This window comes from Aulonocara sp. 'chitande type north' Nkhata Bay, linkage group LG7 (genome assembly GCF_057382095.1).
Source record: "Aulonocara sp. 'chitande type north' Nkhata Bay isolate Kocher_YH1m ecotype deep benthic linkage group LG7, A_spYH_male_GT1.1, whole genome shotgun sequence".
NCBI lineage: Eukaryota > Metazoa > Chordata > Actinopteri > Cichliformes > Cichlidae > Aulonocara > Aulonocara sp. 'chitande type north' Nkhata Bay.
In genome coordinates this window covers 26,395,828-26,418,917 of record NC_141350.1, presented here as the reverse complement: position 1 = coordinate 26,418,917, position 23,090 = coordinate 26,395,828, and the positions used below count along the sequence as shown (strand labels likewise).

Sequence of the window (23,090 nt, the reverse complement as noted above, 5' to 3'; positions counted from 1 at the left end):
GAATTAAACCAGCAGACATTACTTACGTTAATGATGACAGCAACCTTTGCTACCCCTCTCAGTATGTTGTACCATATTCCTGTACAATGAGAATATGTGTCAGCTAATGTTTTCAGGTATAAGATTTCTCTTCTTATAATTAAACAAATATTATTTTCTCTTGTTATTGTGATCCTTCCTGAATAACATGCATTTTTAAACATGCCACAGTGTTTTAAATATAACCCACCGATGTCTTTAGCTCTTGCTGCCACTGGTCTTCGCAGCTCCGTCACAAATTTCTTGGCATCAAGTCGTATTTCAATGATGTTGTTGAGCAGAGCAAAGAGTGGAGCCAGCGGGAAGGATGCCACAAACAATGTAACAAAACCAAACTGGATGACTGGACAAAGGAGCAAAGCAAAAAATCAGTACCAACATATCCCTTTACCTGTGCAAATATAAATGTACTGAAAACATATTATAGACACACAATTAAATTTTTTTGTCTACTATCTCTACATAAACAAAACTGCATTGAATTAGAATATAGATTAACATGGAAATCCTCAAAACCTTGAAACCACAATAAGAATCAGTATAATCTCACAACTGATCCTTTAGTCGTGATTTAGACTTTTGAATGACACGCGGCCATCAGTGTTTATAGAAAATTATCTTTGCACACAAGAAAACAGACTTGTGTTTTGCTTTGTTCATATCTAGTATTTAAGAACCAAAGTGGTGAAGGATATTTAGTGTGTAGTACTGACTCATTTCCATATATTCAGGAGTTAATCCACCAAATGGCTCCAGAAAATGGTCGGTTTCATATCTCGTCAACTTCTTCTGTCTCTCTTCTTCCTGAAAAGCTCCTTGCTTTGACCGAATGTATCGAATCAGTTTCTTCAGTTTGCTGAAAGACATGTGCACATATGAATACACAAATGCATATAGACACACGCATATATGAACAATAATGGCCACAGATCACTCTAATGGCATGTCGGTGCTGTACTTTTGGAAGTAATAAGTTGTGTTCAATCATTTAATGTATAAGTAATAACTTGGACTACAGATGAGTTGTTTGATGGTTTGATGATCCTTCTCTACAGCTACAGTCAAACGGAGTGTGTTTTTTGTGTTGCCACAGGCTGTCAATGCTAACCTCAGCCTTGGGTGTTATACGGTTTACTCAAATTGGCATTGTGGCTTCTGCTTTTTCTAGCTGAATTATGATGCCAGTGATTACATTTGAACAGAAAAAAGTTACATTATCTCCTCACTACATAACAGTGTTTGATGTGCATATCAAAAGTTGTTATTACTAAATGTCAATATGTAGGAGTGTGCACAGAATTCAAGAGAGTGGAATTCAGATAAGTCTTTTTTTAAGTACTTCCTGAATATCGAGGAGTGATTATAGAAAGAAGATCTCGTGCAATTACACTACAACAATGTGATGTGCAAGAGCAACAAACCAATATGAAGTGATCCTACTTACGGTATTCCAATCTCAAAAAGGTTGTTCTGGATAAGTTGCTTTCCCAACATGGTGATACTCAGCTGGATACACAGCTCCATCAGACAGCCTCCATGAGCACACTGTAAAACAATCCCACACTAAAGTCAACCACAGAAAAGAAGGAATTTTTAAAAGTACACCTAAAACAAAATGACAGTATTCCCCGTTCTTGTTGCAAAGACAGCAACAACTGCACTTTTTTTACTGACTGTGTGGATATCTGGGCAAAAAGATGACCTGACACAGTATGCAAACACGACCTCTCTTGTCAAGACGACACAACAGCACTTGCACTCTTGCCATCACCACTTTCTACAAAGGCACTTTAGAGAGTGCCCTGACCAGCAACATCTCACTCTGGTATGGCAGCAACATTTCTTTAGACCTTAAACACCTTCAGAGAATGGCACACTAGGAGAAATGTAAATATTTTTATTATAACACAACAGTGTGCAGAGCAGAATGACTTGCTCTACCTTGGGTCATGTAATCACAGGAAGGTTGGTTTGATCCCTGCCTCCTGTAGTCCACCCGAGTCCATAAGTTGAAATATCTTTGGGGAAGTTGCCCCAGTGTATCTATTAGAGTGTGTGATAAATACTGGAATGCCAATTTATTAATAATGTTGCACCAACTTCATTTTCTAAGTGACTTGGTCAAAACTAATGTTACGTTTCGGTGTTGTCAGTGTTTTGTTTTTGCGTGACTGTTATGTATTTCCTGTTTTACTTTGAAAGTCTGTGTTATCTTAGTGTGTTCAGTTTTCATTTTCCCTGTCTCGTCAGTTCTAATTTGCCCCAGCTGTGTTTCCCTCCTGTGGTCCATTCCCTGATTGCTCCTTCTATGTATTTAAGCCTTGTGTTTCAGTATGTCATGGTCGCGATCTTCCCCCCCCGTTGTAAATAGTTTGACGTTTTGTGTTTTGATGTAAATAAATATCGTATTTTGCTTTGAAGAAACAGTTGTCGACACTTTCGTTTTGGGATTTTGGTGGTGAGCTTTAGTGGGGTTTTTTTGTGTGTGTTTTTTTTTCTTTATTTTTACTTTTTTTTCGTGTTGCACTCCGGTTGCCTAGGCCGGGGTGTAACATATGGGGGCTCGTCCAATCGCTGGAGGGTCCGAAGGAGGGCCGCTTCGGCCTCCGTCTGTCTTCGCTGGAGGGCCCGGGGACCGCTCCAGCCTTCATCCGCCTTCGTTGGAGGGTCCGTGGGACCACTCCAGCCTTCGTCGTCTGCTGGAGGGTCAGGGGGACCGCTCCGGCCTCCATCAGTTTCATCTGCCTCCGCTGGAGGGTCCGTGGGACCGCTTCAGTCTTCATTTGCCTTCGCTGGGGGGTCCGAGGGACCGCCTCAGCCTTCGTCGTCTGCTGGAGGGTCCGTGGGACCGCTCCAGCCTTCATCCGCCTTCGCTGGAGGATCCGAGGGACCGCTCCAGCCTTCTGCAGCTGGTGGGCTGCGTGTCCGTGTGTGCAGCTGGTGGGCTGCGTGTCCGTGTGTGCAGCTGGTGGGCTGCTCGTCTGCCTTCGCTGGGGGGTCCGTGGGACCGCTCCAGCCTTCATCTGCATTCACTGGAGAGTCCGAGGGACCGCTTCAGCCTTCGTCCGCCTTCGCTGGAGGGCCCGGGGACCGCTCCAGCCTTCATCCGCCTTCGTTGGAGGGTCCGTGGGACCACTCCAGCCTTCGTCGTCTGCTGGAGGGTCAGGGGGACCGCTCCGGCCTCCTTCAGTTTCATCTGCCTCCGCTGGAGGGTCCGTGGGACCGCTTCAGTCTTCATTTGCCTTCGCTGGGGGGTCCGAGGGACCGCCTCAGCCTTCGTCGTCTGCTGGAGGGTCCGTGGGACCGCTCCAGCCTTCATCCGCCTTCGCTGGAGGGTCCGTGGGACCGCCCCAGCCTTCGTCGTCTGCTGGAGGGTCCGTGGGACCGCTCCAGCCTCCACCAGCCTTCATCCGCTTTTGATCAAACATTTCACTTGGGGTTACATGTTTGATTTTTGGGTGGGGGGAAATGTTACGTTTCGGTGTTGTCAGTGTTTTGTTTTTGCGTGACTGTTATGTATTTCCTGTTTTACTTTGAAAGTCTGTGTTATCTTAGTGTGTTCAGTTTTCATTTTCCCTGTCTCGTCAGTTCTAATTTGCCCCAGCTGTGTTTCCCTCCTGTGGTCCATTCCCTGATTGCTCCTTCTATGTATTTAAGCCTTGTGTTTCAGTATGTCATGGTCGCGATCTTCCCCCCCGTTGTAAATAGTTTGACGTTTTGTGTTTTGATGTAAATAAATATCGTATTTTGCTTTGAAGAAACAGTTGTCGACACTTTCGTTTTGGGATTTTGGTGGTGAGCTTTAGTGGGGTTTTTTTGTGTGTGTTTTTTTTTCTTTATTTTTACTTTTTTTTCGTGTTGCACTCCGGTTGCCTAGGCCGGGGTGTAACACTAAGCAGATCTGATGAGGAAATGAGTAGTGTGTAAGTGCAGATTTTACACTTGCATTTTTCTCTGGAAATAGCATTGTAATTCAGAAAAAGTGAGAGGAAGATGACTGATGATAACTAACATGTTTGTGATATAAAGGTGAATCTCCAGTTAGAAAGTAAAGCAGGCTGAATGTGGTCTTTAAGATTGTGTTAGTGCTTCTCTGGATAGTTCACATGATGTGCAGGAGTACATTATTATTATTACACACACACACACACACACACACACACACACACACACACACACACACACACACTCGTGCATACTCATTCAATCGTATAACCAATTCAGAGTCAACAATTGTGATTTTCTCTGAGGCAAGACTGAAATACTGATCTAATATTATGCATTATATGTAATATTATATTGTCCCCTGGTGTTAATAAAGTATTCTGACTCTGGTGAAGTCGTTTAGCTTAGGGCAACAATCTCTTTACCAGAAAATAGAAAGAACAAGCTGTTCAATAAAAATGTCATTATACTTCTAGGATGTGACTTAAAAATGTGTTTAGTATGAAAACTGGGAGAAAGTGCAGTAAAATAAAATGTATTTATTTTGTTTAAATTATCTTCAGAACAATTATACTCCAAGTCCAGTCTGAAATTATTATGACAGCTTTTGTTTGAGGTTAATTTGTAAAAACACAAGGCTTACCTCTTCCATTCTGTAAGAGTCAAACACATATAGGTAGCTGCCTGGCCTGCCTACAAGTCTAAAATGAAAATGAATGGAAAACTGTTTAAAGTGTGAAGTATCAAATATTGAACTTTGTGCATAAACAGTAACTGATAAAATGAAAAAAAAGAAAAAAAGAAAAACCAAAAACAATAAATTATGAGATTACTAACCTTCCCCTGAAGAAAGCAATGTAGATGATTGGGGCAAATGCATTAACAAACTTGAGAATGAAGGTCTTGAAGATGAGTCTCTCCTCAAAACTCTTGTCAGTTTTAGGAGCCTCTATAAGGGAGCAGAAAAATTATTATTATTATTTTCTTTTTCTTTTTGACAGTTACTTCTAAACACTGGAACAAAATAAAACAACAACATGTCTCAAAACAGTTGAGATGGGGCCATGTTCACCACTGTGTGGCATCCCCTCTTCTTTTAAAACATCTTTCATTTCTAAACATGTGGGAGGAGATCAGTTGCTGCTCCTTTGGGAGAGGAATGTTGTTTCATTCTTGTCTGATCAACAAGATCAGGCTTTAAACAGTCCTGAAATGTTTTTATTTGTTGAAAGGTCAAGGCAGCCCAGTTCCCAGACTCTTCTATTACAAAGCCATGCTTTTGAATGGAGTGCTGATTAAAAAAAAGTCACATGCTTTCTATCCTCTTAAGTCAGGAGGCTGCAGCATTTTTCAAGAATAATTTCAAATTTAGATTCATATGACCACAAAGTAGTTTCCCACGTTGTCTCAGTCCATTTATTTTAACACCTGCCTGACAGTTGCATGGGCCAAACCATGGAGATGAGTGACCAAGGGGGTGTAGACAACTCCTGTGTAAGTAAGCACCCAATCATGTGCGGTCCCAGGCCTATACCGAGTCCGTGCAGAGGAGGCCAGCCACCCCACCTGGGGCCAGCACCTGTCACCACAAGCCCCCTAAGCCCCACATCTCAAAACGGTAAGGCAGCACCCGCCCCAACCACCCACTACCACAAAACAGGAGCTGAAAATCAGTCTAGATTCTAGCTACCCTTTAAACCCAGATGTTCCTTTAACTAAACTTTTAGAGTGGTCATTATCAGTACTTATTGTTTCATGTTTTGCAAAAACATGATGCTAGCTATGTCCCAATTCATAGGCACATCATTCGGATGACCCGGCCTTCACGGTCTACGTGGGCCGGGTCCTCCGAAGGATGGGACATACCTGGTGATTCACAGTTTAGCCATAACATTAGCATTTAGATGAGGGTTTCTACCATTTCATTTTAGCTCTGTGCTTGCATGTGTTTGGGATTCTACATAACTGATTACTGGATATGGTAAATTACCAGTTCGCAGCTGCTTTTTAAGGTTGCACACAAGTGATTTGTTGCCTTAGCAGTGACGTGGAAAACCTTTCAGATGAGGAGGGCATTGATAGCTGAGATTTGACTCATACTTTCTCTCCTTCCCTCTGAGGTGACAAAGGCATAGAGGCTTCTGCTTTTCAAATGCCTTATTTTTCATATTTGGCCATTCATGACATTATTAATGAGAATACTGTGTTTTGGTAGAGCAGGTCATCTACAAATCGGTAGGTTGGTGGTTTGATCTCTAGCTTCTCCAGTCCGCATATCCTTGGGCAAGATACTAACTCCAAGTTGCTCTCTGATGCATCCATCAGAGATGAATGTGTGTGATCATTAGAAAAAAGTTCTTGTATGGGTGTAATGGGTGAGTGAGGCATGCTGCATAAACCGCTCAGAGTGCTCCAGGAGAGCAGAAAAGTGCTATATAACAATCAGTCCATTTACCATGCATAAGAGATAACTAATAGGGAAGCCCATTGGAGGGCTACACACATTACAAGGACACTTTACAATAGGATAAAACACTTAGTAAAACAATAGCAGAATAAGAACAATAAAATAAAAGCACAAGATAAAATGAACAAACAGTGGATTCAAAGTGAATATGCAGATTTGAACAGATGAGTTTTGAGTTGGGATTTAAACTGGGGGAGAGAACCAATATTTCTTATTTCAGGGGGCAGAGAGTTCCACAGCCTGGGAGCAGAGCAGCTGAAAGCTCTGCTTCCTATGGTGGTGAGGCGGAAGGAAGGTACAGTAAGCTGGATAGAAGAAGAAGAACGAAGTGAACGGGCAGAACAAGTGGTGGTTAACAGGTCAGAAAGGTAAGGAGGAGCGAGGTTATGAATGGCCTTGAGGGTGAGCAGAAGAAGTTTGAAAATTATCCGGAATTTCACAGGGAGCCAGTGAAGTAGGGCAGGGATAGCTCAATAGGTAGAGTGGTGGCCCCATGATTGGAAGGTCGGGGGTTCGATTCCCCTGAACAGCTACCCTGAGGTACCCCTGAGCAAGGTACCGTCCCTACACACTGCTCCCCGGGCGCCCAGTGGCTGCCCACTGCTTCACTGAGTGAATGGGTTAAATGCAGAGAGGGATTTTCCCCACGGGGACCAATAAAGTACACTTTCTTTCTTTCTTCTAAGTTCCTGAAGAACAGGGGTGATGTGCTGGTAGGAGGGGGTTCTGGTGATAATGCGAGCAGCAGAGTTCTGAACCAGTTGAAGCTTATGGAGGGATTTTTGGGGGAGACCATGCAGAAGAGAATTGCAGTAGTCAATACGGGAGGTAACAAGACTATGTACAAGAATGGACGTAGACTGGGTGGAAAGAGAAGGAAGCAATCTGTTAATGTTACGTAGATGGAAGTAGGCAGAATGGGTGAGATTATTGATGTGAGATTTATAGGAAAGTGAACTGTCTAGGATGACACCAAGGCTCTTAACCTGAGGAGAAGGGAAAACTGTGGAGTTATCGATGGTGAGTGAGAAATGGTTTGCCTTCAAAAGGTTGGATTTGGTGCCAATAAGGAGGATCTCAGTTTTATCCTCATTGAGCTTTAGAAAATTAGAGGTAAACCAGGATTTTAACTCGGATAGACATTCTGTAAGGGAAGAAGGTGGGAGGGAGGAATCAGGTTTGCAAGAGAGATATAACTGGGTGTCATCAGCAAAACAGTGAAACTGAAGATCAAATTTGCGGAAGATGGTACCTAGAGGGAGGATGTATATTATAAAGAGAAGAGGGCCTAAAACTGAGCCTTGGGGTACACCAGAGGTGACGGGGAATAGACGAGAGCAGAATGATCTTAGTTGAATAAACTGGGAGCGGTCGAGGAGATATGATTGAAACCAGACGAGGGGTGTGTCAGAGATGCCGAGAGAGGAAAGTCTGCTTAGAAGGACAGAGTGAGAAATGGTGTCAAAGGCTGAGCTCAGATCTAAAAGGACGAGAATGGTGAGAAGACCAGAGTCAGCTCCGATTAGAAGATCATTAGTGACTTTAAGCAGAGCAGTTTCGGTACTGTGACATGAGCGAAAACCAGATTGAAATCTCTCGTAGATGTTATTATTAACCAGGTGTAAATGAAGTTGAGCTGCAACCACTTTTTCGAGTATCTTAGAAATGAAGGGTAGATTGGAAATCGGACGGAGGTTGTTAAAGTTGTTAGGATCTAAAGAAGGTTTTTTCAGTATAGGAGTGACTAGAGCAGTCTTCAATAAGGAGGGAACGATACCGGTGGTGAGAGAAGAGTGAATGATAGCAGAAATGAGTGGGAGTAAAGAAGAGAGGCAGGATTTCACAAGCCCCGTGGGCATGGGGTCAAGATGACATGTGGCAGGCTTTGATTTACATATTAACTCGGAAATATCAGATAAATCAGGAAGATGAAAAGTGGAAAACGGCTCAAAAAGGAGAAGAGGTTCTGGAGAGGGCGTAGACACAACATTTGATCTGAGTTGCTGGTGGATGTTATTGATTTTCGTAGTCCAGAACAGCATCAAGGAGGAAACAGAGTGGGTTTTTACAGGAGCCAGAGAATCAAGGACAGACAATGTTATAATATAACAACAAATCATCAGGAGTAGAATAGAAGTCCGGAATCTGAACATTGTCCAAACTGGTAGTGAGAATGTCCATATCAATGTTCTTGATGTTGCGGAACGAGATGAGACGGGTTGGCTTGGTAGAAGAGCAGCAGAGAGTGAGGTTAAATGAAAGGAGGAAGTGGTCAGTTATGGGGATTTCAGTAGCAGAAAGATTCGAGGGAGTAAGACCAGAACAGCAGACCAAGTCCATGGTGTGTCCTTTAGAGTGAGTGGGAAAGTTGATAAATTGTTTAAATTCAGAGCCTTCGAGACAGGAGGAAAAGTCTCTGGTGAGCAGAAGGTCATTATTGTCCATGTGAATGTTGAAATCTCCCACCAAGATCACATTTGGGGAGAGAGATGAAAGATGGGTTAGTAGATTAGCAAAGTCACTGAGGAAGACAGGGTTAGGTTTGGGGGGGCGGTATACAGTAGCTATGATAGGTTTTATACAAAACTTACCTAATACAGTAAGCCATCGTGCCACAGCTCCATATACCTCATCCAGTATAAGGATGACCACAAGGTTGATGATGGCTGCAGTGGTTTTAACTGTCAGCTGCACATGGTTCCTTGTGATCAGACTGGAACTCATATGAAGAGCAGCTTTGGTGGAGATGCGGTAGAGGATCACACCAAACACAATGGCAAATGTAACACCAATCTGAAGGAGTAAAAGGGTTTTTCACCTTTAAACATAACATCAGTGATGTACAGTATATGCAGAGAATAAGATTTTTCCTACCATTAACAACATCATGACGATGTTAGTCATGTAGGCAGGCAGACGGTCCTGAAATGTAAGCTTTTCTATCTGAAACAAGTAAATAATAAAACAGTAAAAAAAATTAACTCAGGTCAAACATGACATGTAATGTCACCACAGTCATACTTTTAAATGTATTAAAATCAACACAACATATTAAGAAAGCATAAAAGACAAAGAGAAAGTTCCAAAAAAAGAAATCAACAGCCTGGTACAAGGAATGCACTATCCAGCTCAACAATACCAACGGGCCTGAAATAAGGATGCTGACTTTAATCACTGACAGGCCAGGCCAGCAGGAGGCCTCCATTAAAGGGACGCCACTTGATGCCAAGATCAACTGATTCCCAGAAATCTGTTACCTCCAAGCCACAAGCTCCTTACAGGTGACGATAGCTCAGTCACCTGTCGAGAGTTCCTTAAGCTCATTGACAGAACTCTGGGCAGTACGCATCCTGTTGTGTTTCAATAAACATTCTAAAGTTGCCAGTGTCTGTGGTAGCCTGCTTCTTGAGTCTGATATGAACCAAAACATGTCAAACAAAATATAATCAGAAACCAACTTTCACTTTTAGAGGTGTTGATTCTCTGAGAGCAAAACTAAAAAACTAAATGAAAGATCAAGGAAACTGATTCAGAGCGATTTCACATGAATGGCAAACAAATGCTTGGACTATTAGGGAGCTGTTAGCTCAAGGCTCTTATTATACTTTAGGAATACAAGTAAGGCCACAGTCTAAGAGTAAAGTGTTCTGTTATATAGTAAGATACTATTACATTAGCTAGAGGCAGCTGTGACTCAGATAGCAGAGGGGCAAATCCTTGGCTTACTCCAGTCTGCATGTTGAACTCGCCTTAGGCAAGATATTGAACCCTGAGTTGCCCCCAGTGCACCCATCTTAGTGTGTGTGATTGTTAGGCAAGGCAAACAGAATAGAAGGTATGCACACTCATAAATATTGGTGCTAAATATGTTGTAAATGTGCAGTCTTAGTTCTGTGCACAAAGCAAATATAACTGCTTTTCATAATGTTTTGAAAAGATTGTTGGTGATAAAATGTTTTCCTGTGGGCTGTGCAATAAACAGTGGCACAAAAAAGCATTAGATTACACAATGCAAACATACAAATACATGGCAAAGTGTCAGCTCTTGCAAGATGTTTAAAAGCATTTGCAAAAGCAAATGTAGGTATATTGACATAAGACACCCTTTTTATGCACAAACTAAAGCACTCGGCAAAACAGTTTTAAAGTAAAATACAACTAGAATACTCAATAACCTTATGATACACACAGCTTTGATAATAAAAGATTTTCATGGACAGCATAGAGTGTGTTTACCTTGTCCTGGGACTTTTGACGTTTCCTTAGAGACTTTTGCATTACTTTGAATTCGTACTCAGCCCTGGGGTGATCCTATGATGACACACACAAAAAATGATAAACAGTGGCAGTGATTCATACTAACCAAACTAAAATAGATGTTGAAGAGACAAGTCTAACCAAAAACAGTATCAAAAAAGTATAACATCAATATAATTTCAAAAAAGTGTCTTTTCCCTTAATCTTTGAATTCAGGTGTTTTGGTTCCTATTGCCACAGGTGCATAAAAATCAATCTGATTGTCCTCCCAACCTCTGGTGGTTGTTTTCTCTGAAGATGTTGGAGAAAACAGCCACCTATAAGAAAGATGATGCTAATGTAGGGACAGTTATTCTTTAAGATACTAAGTCACTCTATGGGCTTGGAATACAAGAAGTCTTTTCTGAAAAATAATGTTTTTGGCTGTTTTCTCCAACAGCTTCAGAGAAAACAACCACCAGAGGTTGGGAGAAAACAACTGTGGAGTCCAGCCACAATCATCATTTAATTAAAACATTTTTAATACTAAAAATATGTTTTCTTACTTTTCAGTAAGTCAAATAACTGACATCCGTAAGACAGTGAAGTGAAAAATCACAGTTAGAGTAAAAGTGAATAGAAGAGCAAAGATGTGAGCTGAAAGGAAATGACCACAGTGCAGTTTAAAGGGGAAACATTATCACAATGTACAGACTCAGCATTTATAAACTGTGTCTAATGGAACCTGGGAGTGGAGGGTCTCACAATTACTAATAATTGTGGTTAAACATGTTATAACTATCAAACTAACCTAAATACGAGACAAATTTAAAAGCTGGCTACATACTTTTTTGCCTGTTTCCAAGTGTGATGATCTTACTCATTGTTTGGTAGTTTGTTTGCTGTTAAACTGGACAGAACTATCTTTTTAGGGTGTCTGTATAAGGTGATAAAATTAACATTTTATTTTGCCCAAGCTCTTTTCTGATATGATTTTCTTTCATCTATCCCAGGATCCATTCAGCTCAACAGTTAGAGAAAAAAAGCAATGAAGTTGCCAAAGGGACACTGATATAAAACAAGCATTCTGGGATCCATCTCTCTTCATTTATTGTTTAAAGATTTGTGTCAGAAAGCACTCAAACAAGCACAATCGTGAAATCAGGATTTCACAGTTATGAACCAATCAGTCAAATCATGTGTGCATTTTGTCCTGTAAACAAAATGTTAGTCAATGGTCATAATTTTATAAATGTCTTTTTTTTTTTCAATAAATCATCTTTGGACTGTACATGGTATTAAGAATATATATAAACTGTGCAGATCGCAGCAGCAGCAGAAAGGTTATGAAAAGTAAAGAGACAAGATAATAGTAATAAAATAATATGAATTTTCACCAAACCTTGAGAGCTTCCTGTGAAAAACAAATTCAGAGAAACAACATTTAAGTAAAGTGAAAAATGGGTCAATATGTTTTCAGTCTGTATGACAGTAAACTGAGAGAGGGTACTGTTTTTTTCATAATCACACTGAATAGTGAAGTCTATTCATGCTCAATGTGACTGAACATGAATGGACAACAAAAATAAAAATAAACACAAAAACGTTCTTAAATGGAAAAGTCTGATTTCCTTAAATATTATTATGAATATGAAAATATGAATAGAATATGAATATTTGTCACAAAAGACAACATTTCTAGTTTGGCGACCTGGGTTCTCTTCATAGTATTGTGTATATATAGCAGATCTTTTATTTATTATGTGGGCCTTGGGTCTCTGCCTTTTATCCTTTCACACAGAAAAGCAGTTGTGTTATTACTCACTTCCTCATCCTCGAACCCTGTAAGGTCCCATTCATAGTTGAGTCTCATCTGCCTCCTTTTCCAATGCTCCATGAACATGGCAGCTTTAAAAGAGAGGTAAGAAAATATGCAGAAGCAACCAGACATCAAAATGTGCATGTTTCAAATATAAAATCTGGAAATTACACAGAACAAGAACGATTGGTGGTAAGCACAGCAGACGCAGGTAAAGCAACAAGTGGGCTGGGTAAATAAGGCCTCACATAGAGAGATCAACAACCACTCGTGCTTTACAGCCAATCCTGGAATGACTAATTCCCTTCACATGCGTGTCTTTGGACTGTGGGAGGGAACCAGAGTCCCTGAAAATCTGGAAAACCTTTTGCTGTGAGGTGACAGTGCTAGCCAATAAAAACTGTTCCACCTGCATGAGACAATTCAATTTCTTTTATAAAACATCTCCCAGAAAAGTGATCAACAAACAGAAGAAGGGCTATCAATAATCAAATCTGAGTGCAACAAGCTAATGGACTCCAGACTAACTCGGGGAAGGCTGATGTCGTTACTTTCTCACATATGCACAGGTAGATTTGGGTAACCTTTTCCCTTTAATAAATGAAATCATCATTTAATTAGTGCATTTTATATTTACTCTGGTTGCCTTTTTTTGCCATTTGTTTGATGCTTTAAAAAACAAGTGTGACAAAACAGCAAAAGAAAAAGCAATCAGGGAGAGGCGTATACTTTTTAACAGCACGTTATAAAGCGGACACACATACTCTACTTTTGTTTTTTTGAATGACCTTCTCTATCTTCACTCACCCCAGAGAGCCATGAATATAGAGAAGAAAACTGTGGCAGGATTGTCAAACAGATGACTTGCCCGGGCAGTCCCACAGGCGGTGCTAAGTTTCCAGTAGCTGCATACTCTGTCACACAGTGGACACATGGTGATGTTGTTCCTTGGATGACAAATCTCCATGCTAGAATTAACAGAAAGGCACATGCAGAGTTGTATTTTTGTTTTTATCACTGTTTAGATTATGTAAAATACATGATTATAACCCACCACTACTTTGCTAATGCAACCCTCACACTATCTTTAGGCTAATCTCAAATCACACAAAAATTTAATTTGTTATGGCAACTGAATAACAAGAGTACAGCAGGAATACTGACAGGCAGTACAAAGAGACAACATATTTCTCCCATGCAGGCTTCTCTTCATTTTAAGTTAAATCCAGAATCAAACTAAATCTTTCTCGTCACATATGAGATATTAAATAATCAGGCCCCATCTTATCCTAACAACCTCTGATTACCACTCCAACACAGCACTTCACTCTGTTTTTTTACTTTTCGTTTTGATGGGGGGGCTCAGAAAAGTATTAACACGTGTCTTGCATCTGCAGGTGATTTTGTTTCTGTGTATATGTGTGTATACTGTATGCAGATTTGTGAAGTTACACCTGTGAGCTGTATAATATCCAAAAGGCCAACAAAATGCACCACGATGAAACCCAGAAACCAAACATTTAACAAAAGGGTGAATACACAAGCATAGACAAGGACAGGAGGATGGTAAATGATGCTGTGAGGACACCTCCACCCCCAGAATCACCCAAATCACCATAGGTCAAACAGCAGAGCCCTTCACTCTCAGACTCCTGACTTACTTGTGGTTCCTACAGTTTCTAGAAGTAGAATAGGAGGCAGAGCCTTCAGCTTTCAGGCTCCTGTCCTGTGGAACCAGCTCCCAGATCAGCCCCACTTATCCCCTTTATACTCCCTGTGCATTGTTATTCGACTAGATCATTTTATTAAATTTCGTCTTCTCTCTCTATAGTTTATACTTTTTTTCTTTTCTCATCCTCCACACTCCCAAAAAAGTAGCGGAAGATCACTGCTGTTTCTTGAGTCTGACTCCTCTCTTGTTGAAAGTGAGTTTTTCCTTTCCACTATTACCGAGAGCTGCTCATAGGGGACTCATCAGGTTACTGGGGGTTTCTCTCTCATATAAAATGTAAAGTACTGTGAGGCAGCTGTCGTTATGATTTGGTGCTATATAAAAAAATTAAACTGAAATACACTTTTTTCACATGGTCTTCCTGGATTAAATCTCTTTCTTGAGTATTTTCACTTTTTATAAACAGTGTATCCGATACATTCATATTACATAGTGGATTTCTCCAATTTTGTTTTGCTCTTAGTGATGTGACTGTAATAGTATGACAATATATACACTGGGATATGATGTTTGGCATGTTTACACACAAAAAACAGGACATACCTGATAAAATGGGATGCTCATGTCCATTTAAATCAGCGATTACCTCACAGCCATCAGTCACAGGGCTGACTTTGGTAGCAAATGTCGAAGTATGTGAAGTATTTTTGTTATCATAATGATTGTAACTATTCTGGTTTTTTCTTTTTTGAGATTTGCAGCTGTTATTAGCTCAATTTTCCTAAAACAGATTCCCATTAGGCACTGATGAATAGATGGGTCATCTGGTTTGTGTTACAGTCTGTTTGCTTTCTGTTAGGATTCTGACACTTACAGTGAGTGGCATTTGTCTCCACTGGATAGAAATTTGCACTGCCAGCATGTCATAATATCCTGTGGATGATAAAAAGCAGGTGGAGAAAGGAAAGGAGGCCCTCATTTCTGTAGTAATTCATCAAACTTTTACAGTTCTCTCCTGCTTGTTGTACTTTCACTTCCTCTTTCCATTTTTTGATTTCCATCCGCTTTAAGTCCTACACTGTTAAATAGTTTTTTACTGCTAACTTTCTTTACTTAGCCTCTGTGTTAAATTTACAATAGTGTATTCTTAGTGTTTTGTTGTGGAAAACAATCACAAACCGTTTAGAAGAGGGGTTGGGTGGGAATGAAAGAGTAACGTTTTCAGACTTTTTGGCATCATCACTCTATTACGTACCTACAATATCAATAGTGTGCAGTTACATATTGTAAAATGATCCGAGCAAGGCAAAAATATGGTAAGTGGCACTAGATATCAACACAACACAAAAGGTGTGCATTAAACTCTATTAATAATAAGTTGAAACTGAACTGATGACCTGTATCTCCAGTATTTGGTGCAAATAGCACATGGAAACCACACCACACCACAATAGACCGAGTGAAACAACAAAAACCAAACAATGTGCATATGTAAAACTTTGAGTTTGTTATTTATAGTTTTAAATATGGATGAGTTATATTTCAATTCACTTCAGTTTGATTTTATTTATAGTTTGCCACATCACAGCAGCAGTTGCCTCAAGGTGCTTTATACTTAAAGGTGAAGACCCAACAAATATACACTGAAAAAAACCCAACAAACACATGAGCTCTGTGACCAGCAGGTGACAGCGTGAAGGAAAAACTTCCTTTTAACAGAAAGAAACCTCCGACGGAGCCAGGCTCAGGCAGGAGCCGCCATCTGCAGCAACCCGATTCTCTGTAGTCTTCAATACAAAACGATTGTCTTTTATGAACTTTTTTTTTACTTGAAGTAATCACACAATCTGATTGCATGATCAAAGATAACAACCTACCTTATGTCCTTAACATTTTTCACTGGCAACAAATAAAGCTTTGTTTTCAAAGTACACCCCAGCTATAACACAGATTGTTACACTGAGTCTAAAAACCAAAAATATTCCATTTTTATAACACTATTGTTCAGGTGGATGTTTATGATGTGTATGTTTTGAAGAGGGAGGCGAATAATCATGTTGAGATTATGATCACAACTATGTGATAATAACACATATGTTAAATAAATTAAATAAATAATGTTAAATCTTTTTCCTGCAGTGCTACCCTGTAGCTTTCCAGCTGTAACTTTTGTCACCTGTCAAACAACTGAAATTGTGTTCATTTGTCTTTAAATGTGTACATCTCTGAGGTGATTATAGTTAGAACCACATAGAACTGGAATTTTTGCACATGCATTTTTGTTTACCTTGGAATGTTGTCATCAACTGTGGCACATCCATACAAAAAGACAATGACCCCCACTAGTGAGGCAGGAATCAGCATCTGGGTATACAGGCCTAGCCAAGCAAAGTACAGCCCAATCTTCTCACCAAAATACTTCCTAAACACCCGGGGAAACAGATAAAAAATCATTTTTATTACACAAATCGAAACTGTAGTATATATTGTTTTTCCCTTATTTACCACTATCTGCACAGACACAAAGGAACTTGTGAATTGTTTCCTGCATACTCTAACAATATATCTATAATAAGTATACATCTATATTCTAGCTCATTAATATGGTTGATCCAGAAGTATAGGTTGTGGTAAGCAGGAGGCGGCTTATTGTGGAGGTGGATGATGGCCATGTAATGTTGTCAGATGCAATATGTGGATATTTGAGCAGTTATAGTAATTAATATAGTGCTTTATCCTACACGTTTTATCAAACTCACATTCAGCCAGTTTAGAATCACCAATTAATCTTATATGTATGAGGGAGGAAGCAGGAGTAGAAGGAGAAAGTCTCGAGTTAGAAAGCCCAGGGTGTATATGTGACTAGTGTTTATTGATGATCTGACTGCTAGAAGCAACAGGATGAACAATGAAATGCACAGGGTCCTACTCTGATCTGAACCCAACATGAGTTTTAGTTGCAAGAGACAAATCCAAAGACAGAGAGATCCACAATTAAGCAGCAACTGAAGATGGCTGCAGTAAAGGCCTGCAAAGCATCTCAAAGGGAAGAAACACAGTATCTGAAACAGGGAAGGGGTTTAGAGTATATAAAAATGGCTGTAATTCCTAAATAGTTTACTTGAAAATGTATTATAAACCCCCTAAATTGAAGCCTGTCTGCACTTTAATCACATTGCAATTGTTCTAGCTGCATCATTGCAAAAGCGATGTCATTTTTCAAATTAAGGAATGTCCTTACCGCACAAGTCCGATTGGCTGGTACTTGTAGAATACGCTGTAGTTTGCCCACTCCTCATATAAAAGCTGGAGAAGATATTCACATATGTTAGGTGTGTGTGTGTGTGTGTGTGTGTGTGTGTGTGTGTGTGTGTGTGTGTGTGTGTGTGTGTGTGTGTGTGTGTGTGTAAAAATAAAGTAAAGCAAAATAAGTAAGTTGACAATAAAAGGTATCAAACACGTCACTAATCATGAAATTCTCACCAGATGTCGGTAACAACCCATCCAATTCACACATACAAAGGAATAAAGCCATAGATGCCCAGAAATGAAACATGTAATAATGAGAATAATAATGTAATAATAATGAGATGCAGGGAAAAAGTACTAAACACATAAAGAAAAAGAGGTGCAAAAAGGCATCAAGAGTCATGACACCAGCTGAAATCTATCAGTAATTAGAAAGCAATCCTGCCACTTAATGTAAATTAATACCAGCTGGTTCAGTCCAACTGAAGGCCTATAAAAATGTGTCTCATTACCGAGGTGCCACACAACAAACATTTTATGATGGATAAACCAGTGAGCTCTCTCAAGACTTATTCTGGCATTTTCATATTCTTACCTTTCTGTCATTGGGGTCTGCACTCTCCTCATCAATGTCTCCCTGAAATAGAATATAGGAAATTGAAGTTTGTAAACTTGGTGTTTGCTCTTACTGTAGTACTTCATCAGTGCACAATTTCTCTTGAATCACCCGCAAATCATATTTTTGATATTGACTTATAGTGTCACTAGCAGCATGGCTTGAGGTCTAACTGTAACTGGCTCAGTGAATTGGACACCCAGCTCTGCACCACTGAAAAAAAAAATACTATAACTAGCCCAACCCCAGCAGTTAGTTCAGGCCAAATAAACTTAGCCATGACTGTCCTCCAACAGGTCCTCCCAAGCAGCTGGAAAATCAGCAGCTCGGTGACTATAAGGTTCCTCCTCACAATTTGGCCCTAAACAGAAGCACCCTGGTGCACCACAAACCCACATTTCAAATCCATTTTCCCCAGTCAGCTACACACCCGTAACTCTGGCAATTGGCCACTCCATTCTTAGACACATGACCCCGGAGACTCCAGCGACCCTAGCTGATTGTCTTCCAAGTGCCAGAGCAAATCCCCCAGCTTACCTCTATTCAAGAGTGGAATAAGGAACTTAACATCCAGCAGTTTTATGGTTACAGTAATTCAGCGTGCTATAAACAAAGTATATCTATATGTGGTTTTGCTATTGGTAATTATGCATAAATCTAATCAATATAATGAATGAGATGCATTGAGATGAAAAGAGGATGCAGCATGGAAAGCGTGAGTGTGTCTGTGTATGTGCATGTGCACGTGTGTATGTGTGTGTGTGTGTGTGTGTGTGTGTGTGTGTGTAATAGGTGTAATAGGTGTGAGTGATGGGTAAGGGGAGAGAGGTGTGTGATACATATGACCACATGAGTATAAAAGAGGACTCTTAGGAAGGTGTGGTGTGTGTCCTCTATTGTCCTGAGGCTGAGTAGAGAGCAACAACAGAAGAAAGGACTTTGGAGTTCACACGTTTCACCTGGAAGACCAGAGGATTAACCACTGCCCAACCAATGTGAATTTATGAATTGGATTTGGCTTTTACTCTGCTTGGCTGTGTTGGATTAAGGTCTCAAAGAAGTTGGAGGACTTTGTTCTGACTCACTGCTTCCCCATTTGGCTTTATCAGGCTTGAGACAGAGATGAGTGCATTCATCTCATGACCAGTATAAGAAATCAGCATTAGCATAGAGTAGATCAGTTAGATGAGGATGTGATTATTACTAATTGAGTCAGTCTTTGTTTTGCCCCTTCTAAATTGCTCCAAATATACTTTTATCCAGTAAAGGTAAAAGCATTCATATAAATATTTGATCTTACAGGCTGCTCTTAGCCTATTTTCTCCTGGCCACTAAAGTATAACATAACCAATTTTACCCAGTGAACTGATCATAAAGAAGTGGTGCTGTTAACGGATGTGGCTGAGAAATCACACTTGACCTGCAATGCTACTTAAGCAGTGACCATCTGAGAAGGTTGGATAGACATCCAGTGAGAGCTAGGTGAGTCTCCTCAACACTGCCTCAAGAAACAGGTTCTGCATTGCCTGCCAGCGGAGCGCCTCTTGGAATCAAAAACTTGGATCTTTTGAATAAAGAGCAAGTCCAGACCTCCTGTATGGGAGTAACTGGCCAATTCAAAATGCTCAAGAACAGGCCAAATTGTGGAAAAAAAAACCTCTCAAATGTTTGAAATGTTTGAAGCCCATATTAATTTCTACTAGAATGATAGAAAGAGAAAAGTATGAAGAAGGAAAGCAAGAGCTCATTATCCAAGACTTACCACATCATCTATCCAACATGATGCAGGTTTAATCATGTAATGGAACTGGGTAAGTAGTGTTTGATGTGACTGCTGATAGAAGCAGCAGAATGAACTGAAGTGTACAACATATACTATCTGCTCATCAGACAGAGCTACACAGTGCAACTGGACAATGATCCAAAACAAAGTGTGAAAGAAACCCAAGAGTTTCTCAAGACAAGCAAATACGATGTTATCCAATGGCCAAGCCAATCCCCTGATCTCAGTCTTTTCAGTTACTGAAGATAAAACTGAAGACAGGCAGGCCTTTAGACTACAGAAGAAACCAAATTAGTGCAATTCATTAATGTGGTTAATGCAATGCTTTGGTTAAACCCCCTGAAGAAAAGATGAAAGTCTAAACTTCACTGACTTTAAAACCAACTGTGGTTCTGTACAGGGGCAAAATTACCAAAAGGAACCACAAAACAAAACAAAACAAAGTTGTATACACACCACTGATGTGTCACCAGCAAAGGAACCTTTACTGTAAGGCACTGCACCACCATTTTACACTCGGTAAACTAAAACCACAAATATTTCTAATCCAATAATTATTTGCTCTAACAAAGATACTACTTACATCATGAAGAGGATAAGCTGCAGTATACACCCCACTACCAAGGAGACTGGTGATACCTGCCAAGAAAGCATAAATGCAGATGTTCATACAGATTCTAAATTATAATACTCAAGAATATGACCGCATTGGGTCATTCTATCTCTAACCATTCAATTTTTAGAATATTTTCTGTTCGGCCATCTCTGATTTGCATAAAAAATTTTGAAATCAAAAGGTGTCTCATTACCAAGGTGTCACACAAGAAACATCTCAGGATGGGTAAAACCAGCGAGCTCTCTCAACACTTTTGCAACCTTATTGTTGCGAAGCAAACTGATGCCATTGGTTACAGAAGAATTTCAGGGCTTGCTTTGCAACCGAAGGATTTAGTTACCAACCAAAGGACTTGGGCATCTTGCAAGTTGTACAGAAAACAATTACTTAAATTACTGCTGCTAAAGGTGGTTCTACAAGCTACTGAATCATGCGATGTACTAAGTTTTCCTTGACTCCACAGAGACTCAAAAGTAACTGGACACTTGACTAATAAGTAGGTCAGGAATAGGAAAAGCCCTGAACACAACAGAAGACAACATAAGTGGATGAGTGCGGAATTCTTTCCTTGATTCTGTAAAACAGCTTCACAACATATAACCATGTCAAGGATGCTCTCGAGGACGTACGCATATCATTTCACAAAGTCCAAAATTAAGAAACGCCTTCCTGAATGTTCATACAGAAGGTTTGCCACTGGTTACTATCAAGACCAGGAAGGCCAACATAGATTTTACCAGGAAAAAAAGTCAAAAAGAGCTTGCCCAAATGAAACCCAGATTAACTTGAACCAAAATGATGGGATGAGAACAGTATGGAAAAGGAAAGAAACAGCTCATGATCTGAAGCATATCACATCAACTGTTGGCCATGGCTATGTATGGCTGTTAATGGAATTGGATAAGAAGTGTTTATTGATGATTCATCTGCTTACATTTAGATAATGACCCAAAGCAAACTGCAAACATGATTCAAGAATTTCTTAAGGCAAAGAAATGGGATGTTGTTCTTTTGTCAAGTCATATACCTGAATCCTAGACTTAGGGTTAGGGACTATAGTTAGAATAATGGTTATGGTTAAGGGTTAGGGTTTAGTGTGTGGTGTGATGGTGTTTCCAAGTCGGAAAACTATGACATCACAACAATAAGATTGGTTGCAGTACTTGCAATGCTGAACTTGGACCAACAACTGTAATAGTGTTCCAGGAAACACAACAACACTGGAAATGAGATCATATACTGTGAGATAGGCCTCAAGACAGATATTTCATTGAGTCTCTCTCTCTCTCTCTCTCTCTCTCACACACACACACACACACACACACACACACACACACACACACACACACACACACACACACACACACACACACACACACGGCAAAAATAGTAGCCTATAGCATCACTGTGCCAAACATGCACAATCATTCAGTGATCACGTCCCACTGACCAGCTTCTAATGTGTCACACACACGTATTACAGAATGAGTGGACATTTCCATCATAGAAGTGGTAACAAATTATTTAGCCATCAGAAGTTTAACCTTCAGGCATTGCATTCAGTAGACACTAACGACAATGTTCTAGCTATTGCTATTAGTTATTTATTTATTTTTTGCTTTGATTTTAACAGAATTTAAAACACTGCTGTGCTCACTAACTATTCTGTAAGTCGCTCCCTAAAAGACAAATCTTTGCATCGTTGAAACCATAGGTTTGCAGGCATTTTACACAAATGACAGAGAGCAAGGTTAGGAAGTCATATTTCCAGCATTTATCCCCACCATCAAAAACTCCGAAAAAGATATTTTAACCAGTGGAGACTAAAACAACTTAGTCAGATACCAGAAAACTAAATTATGATATGTAAGCACGTAATTGTCTGACTTTTAATATTTGTGGCAAAAACAAAACAAAAAACACATTCAGACTTACCCATGCTGTACTTGGCCTTGCATTTTGTTCTTTTTAGTATTTCAAAAACCTGTAAAGGAATTAAAAACATGCGTCTAAAAGTAATGCACAAGGAGAATATCAGCCTATACATTTTTATTTCCCACACAATAATAAAATTATACAGCACAGATCAAGCCTGCAACTACAACAAAATTAAGTTATTTACAGTTTACAGTTCTTCCCAAGAGATACTACTACTACTACAACTACTACTAATAATAATAATAATATTAATAATAATAATCATTATTATTGTTTTCTATTTTGGGCACGTATCTCAGGATAACCTGTAACTGCAGGGTGTCAATGGTGTTGATGGCCTATTAGCCTAGAATTTCATATACTTCAAACCTAAAATATCAATGTTTGAAATGTGCATTTATTATGGAAAATACCATTAAAATAACTTCAGCAAACATTGGTTAGTTTCTTATACACAGTATGAGTGCTAGAGGAGTTGCGAAGGCTAAAACATGCGGTCATATTTTGGTGTTGTTGATGCACAAACTTGGACTTACTATTGAACTCCTGGTTTTGCTGTCGAAGAAGTAATCTTTGTCTGATAGGTCAAATCTGTCAACATACACATAAAATAAAAATTTAAAAAAAATCAGGCAAGAATCGATCAAGGCACAAACATAATACCAGGGGTGTCGAACATGAGACCTGGGGGCCAGAATCAGACAGGGAAA

The 23,090-nt window shown here is 39.8% G+C and overlaps 1 protein-coding gene across 1 annotated transcript in view; it reads right to left on the bottom strand.

The window, feature by feature from the left end:
• Positions 1-23,090, bottom strand: part of ano1b (anoctamin 1, calcium activated chloride channel b) — a 40,218-nt gene that overhangs the window by 6,682 nt on the left and 10,446 nt on the right. Inside the window, exons 5-21 of the mRNA XM_086299675.1 lie at positions 22,917-22,971; positions 22,378-22,426; positions 20,410-20,465; positions 18,023-18,064; positions 17,420-17,484; positions 16,466-16,600; positions 13,314-13,474; positions 12,513-12,595; positions 10,688-10,762; positions 9,326-9,394; positions 9,043-9,244; positions 4,822-4,933; positions 4,628-4,685; positions 1,484-1,584; positions 753-895; positions 230-382; positions 27-79 (exon numbers count right to left, since the gene is read on the bottom strand). Coding sequence (XP_086155801.1) covers positions 27-79; positions 230-382; positions 753-895; positions 1,484-1,584; positions 4,628-4,685; positions 4,822-4,933; positions 9,043-9,244; positions 9,326-9,394; positions 10,688-10,762; positions 12,513-12,595; positions 13,314-13,474; positions 16,466-16,600; positions 17,420-17,484; positions 18,023-18,064; positions 20,410-20,465; positions 22,378-22,426; positions 22,917-22,971 — 1,612 coding nt within the window. The remainder of the gene's footprint in view (positions 1-26; positions 80-229; positions 383-752; positions 896-1,483; positions 1,585-4,627; positions 4,686-4,821; positions 4,934-9,042; positions 9,245-9,325; positions 9,395-10,687; positions 10,763-12,512; positions 12,596-13,313; positions 13,475-16,465; positions 16,601-17,419; positions 17,485-18,022; positions 18,065-20,409; positions 20,466-22,377; positions 22,427-22,916; positions 22,972-23,090) is intronic.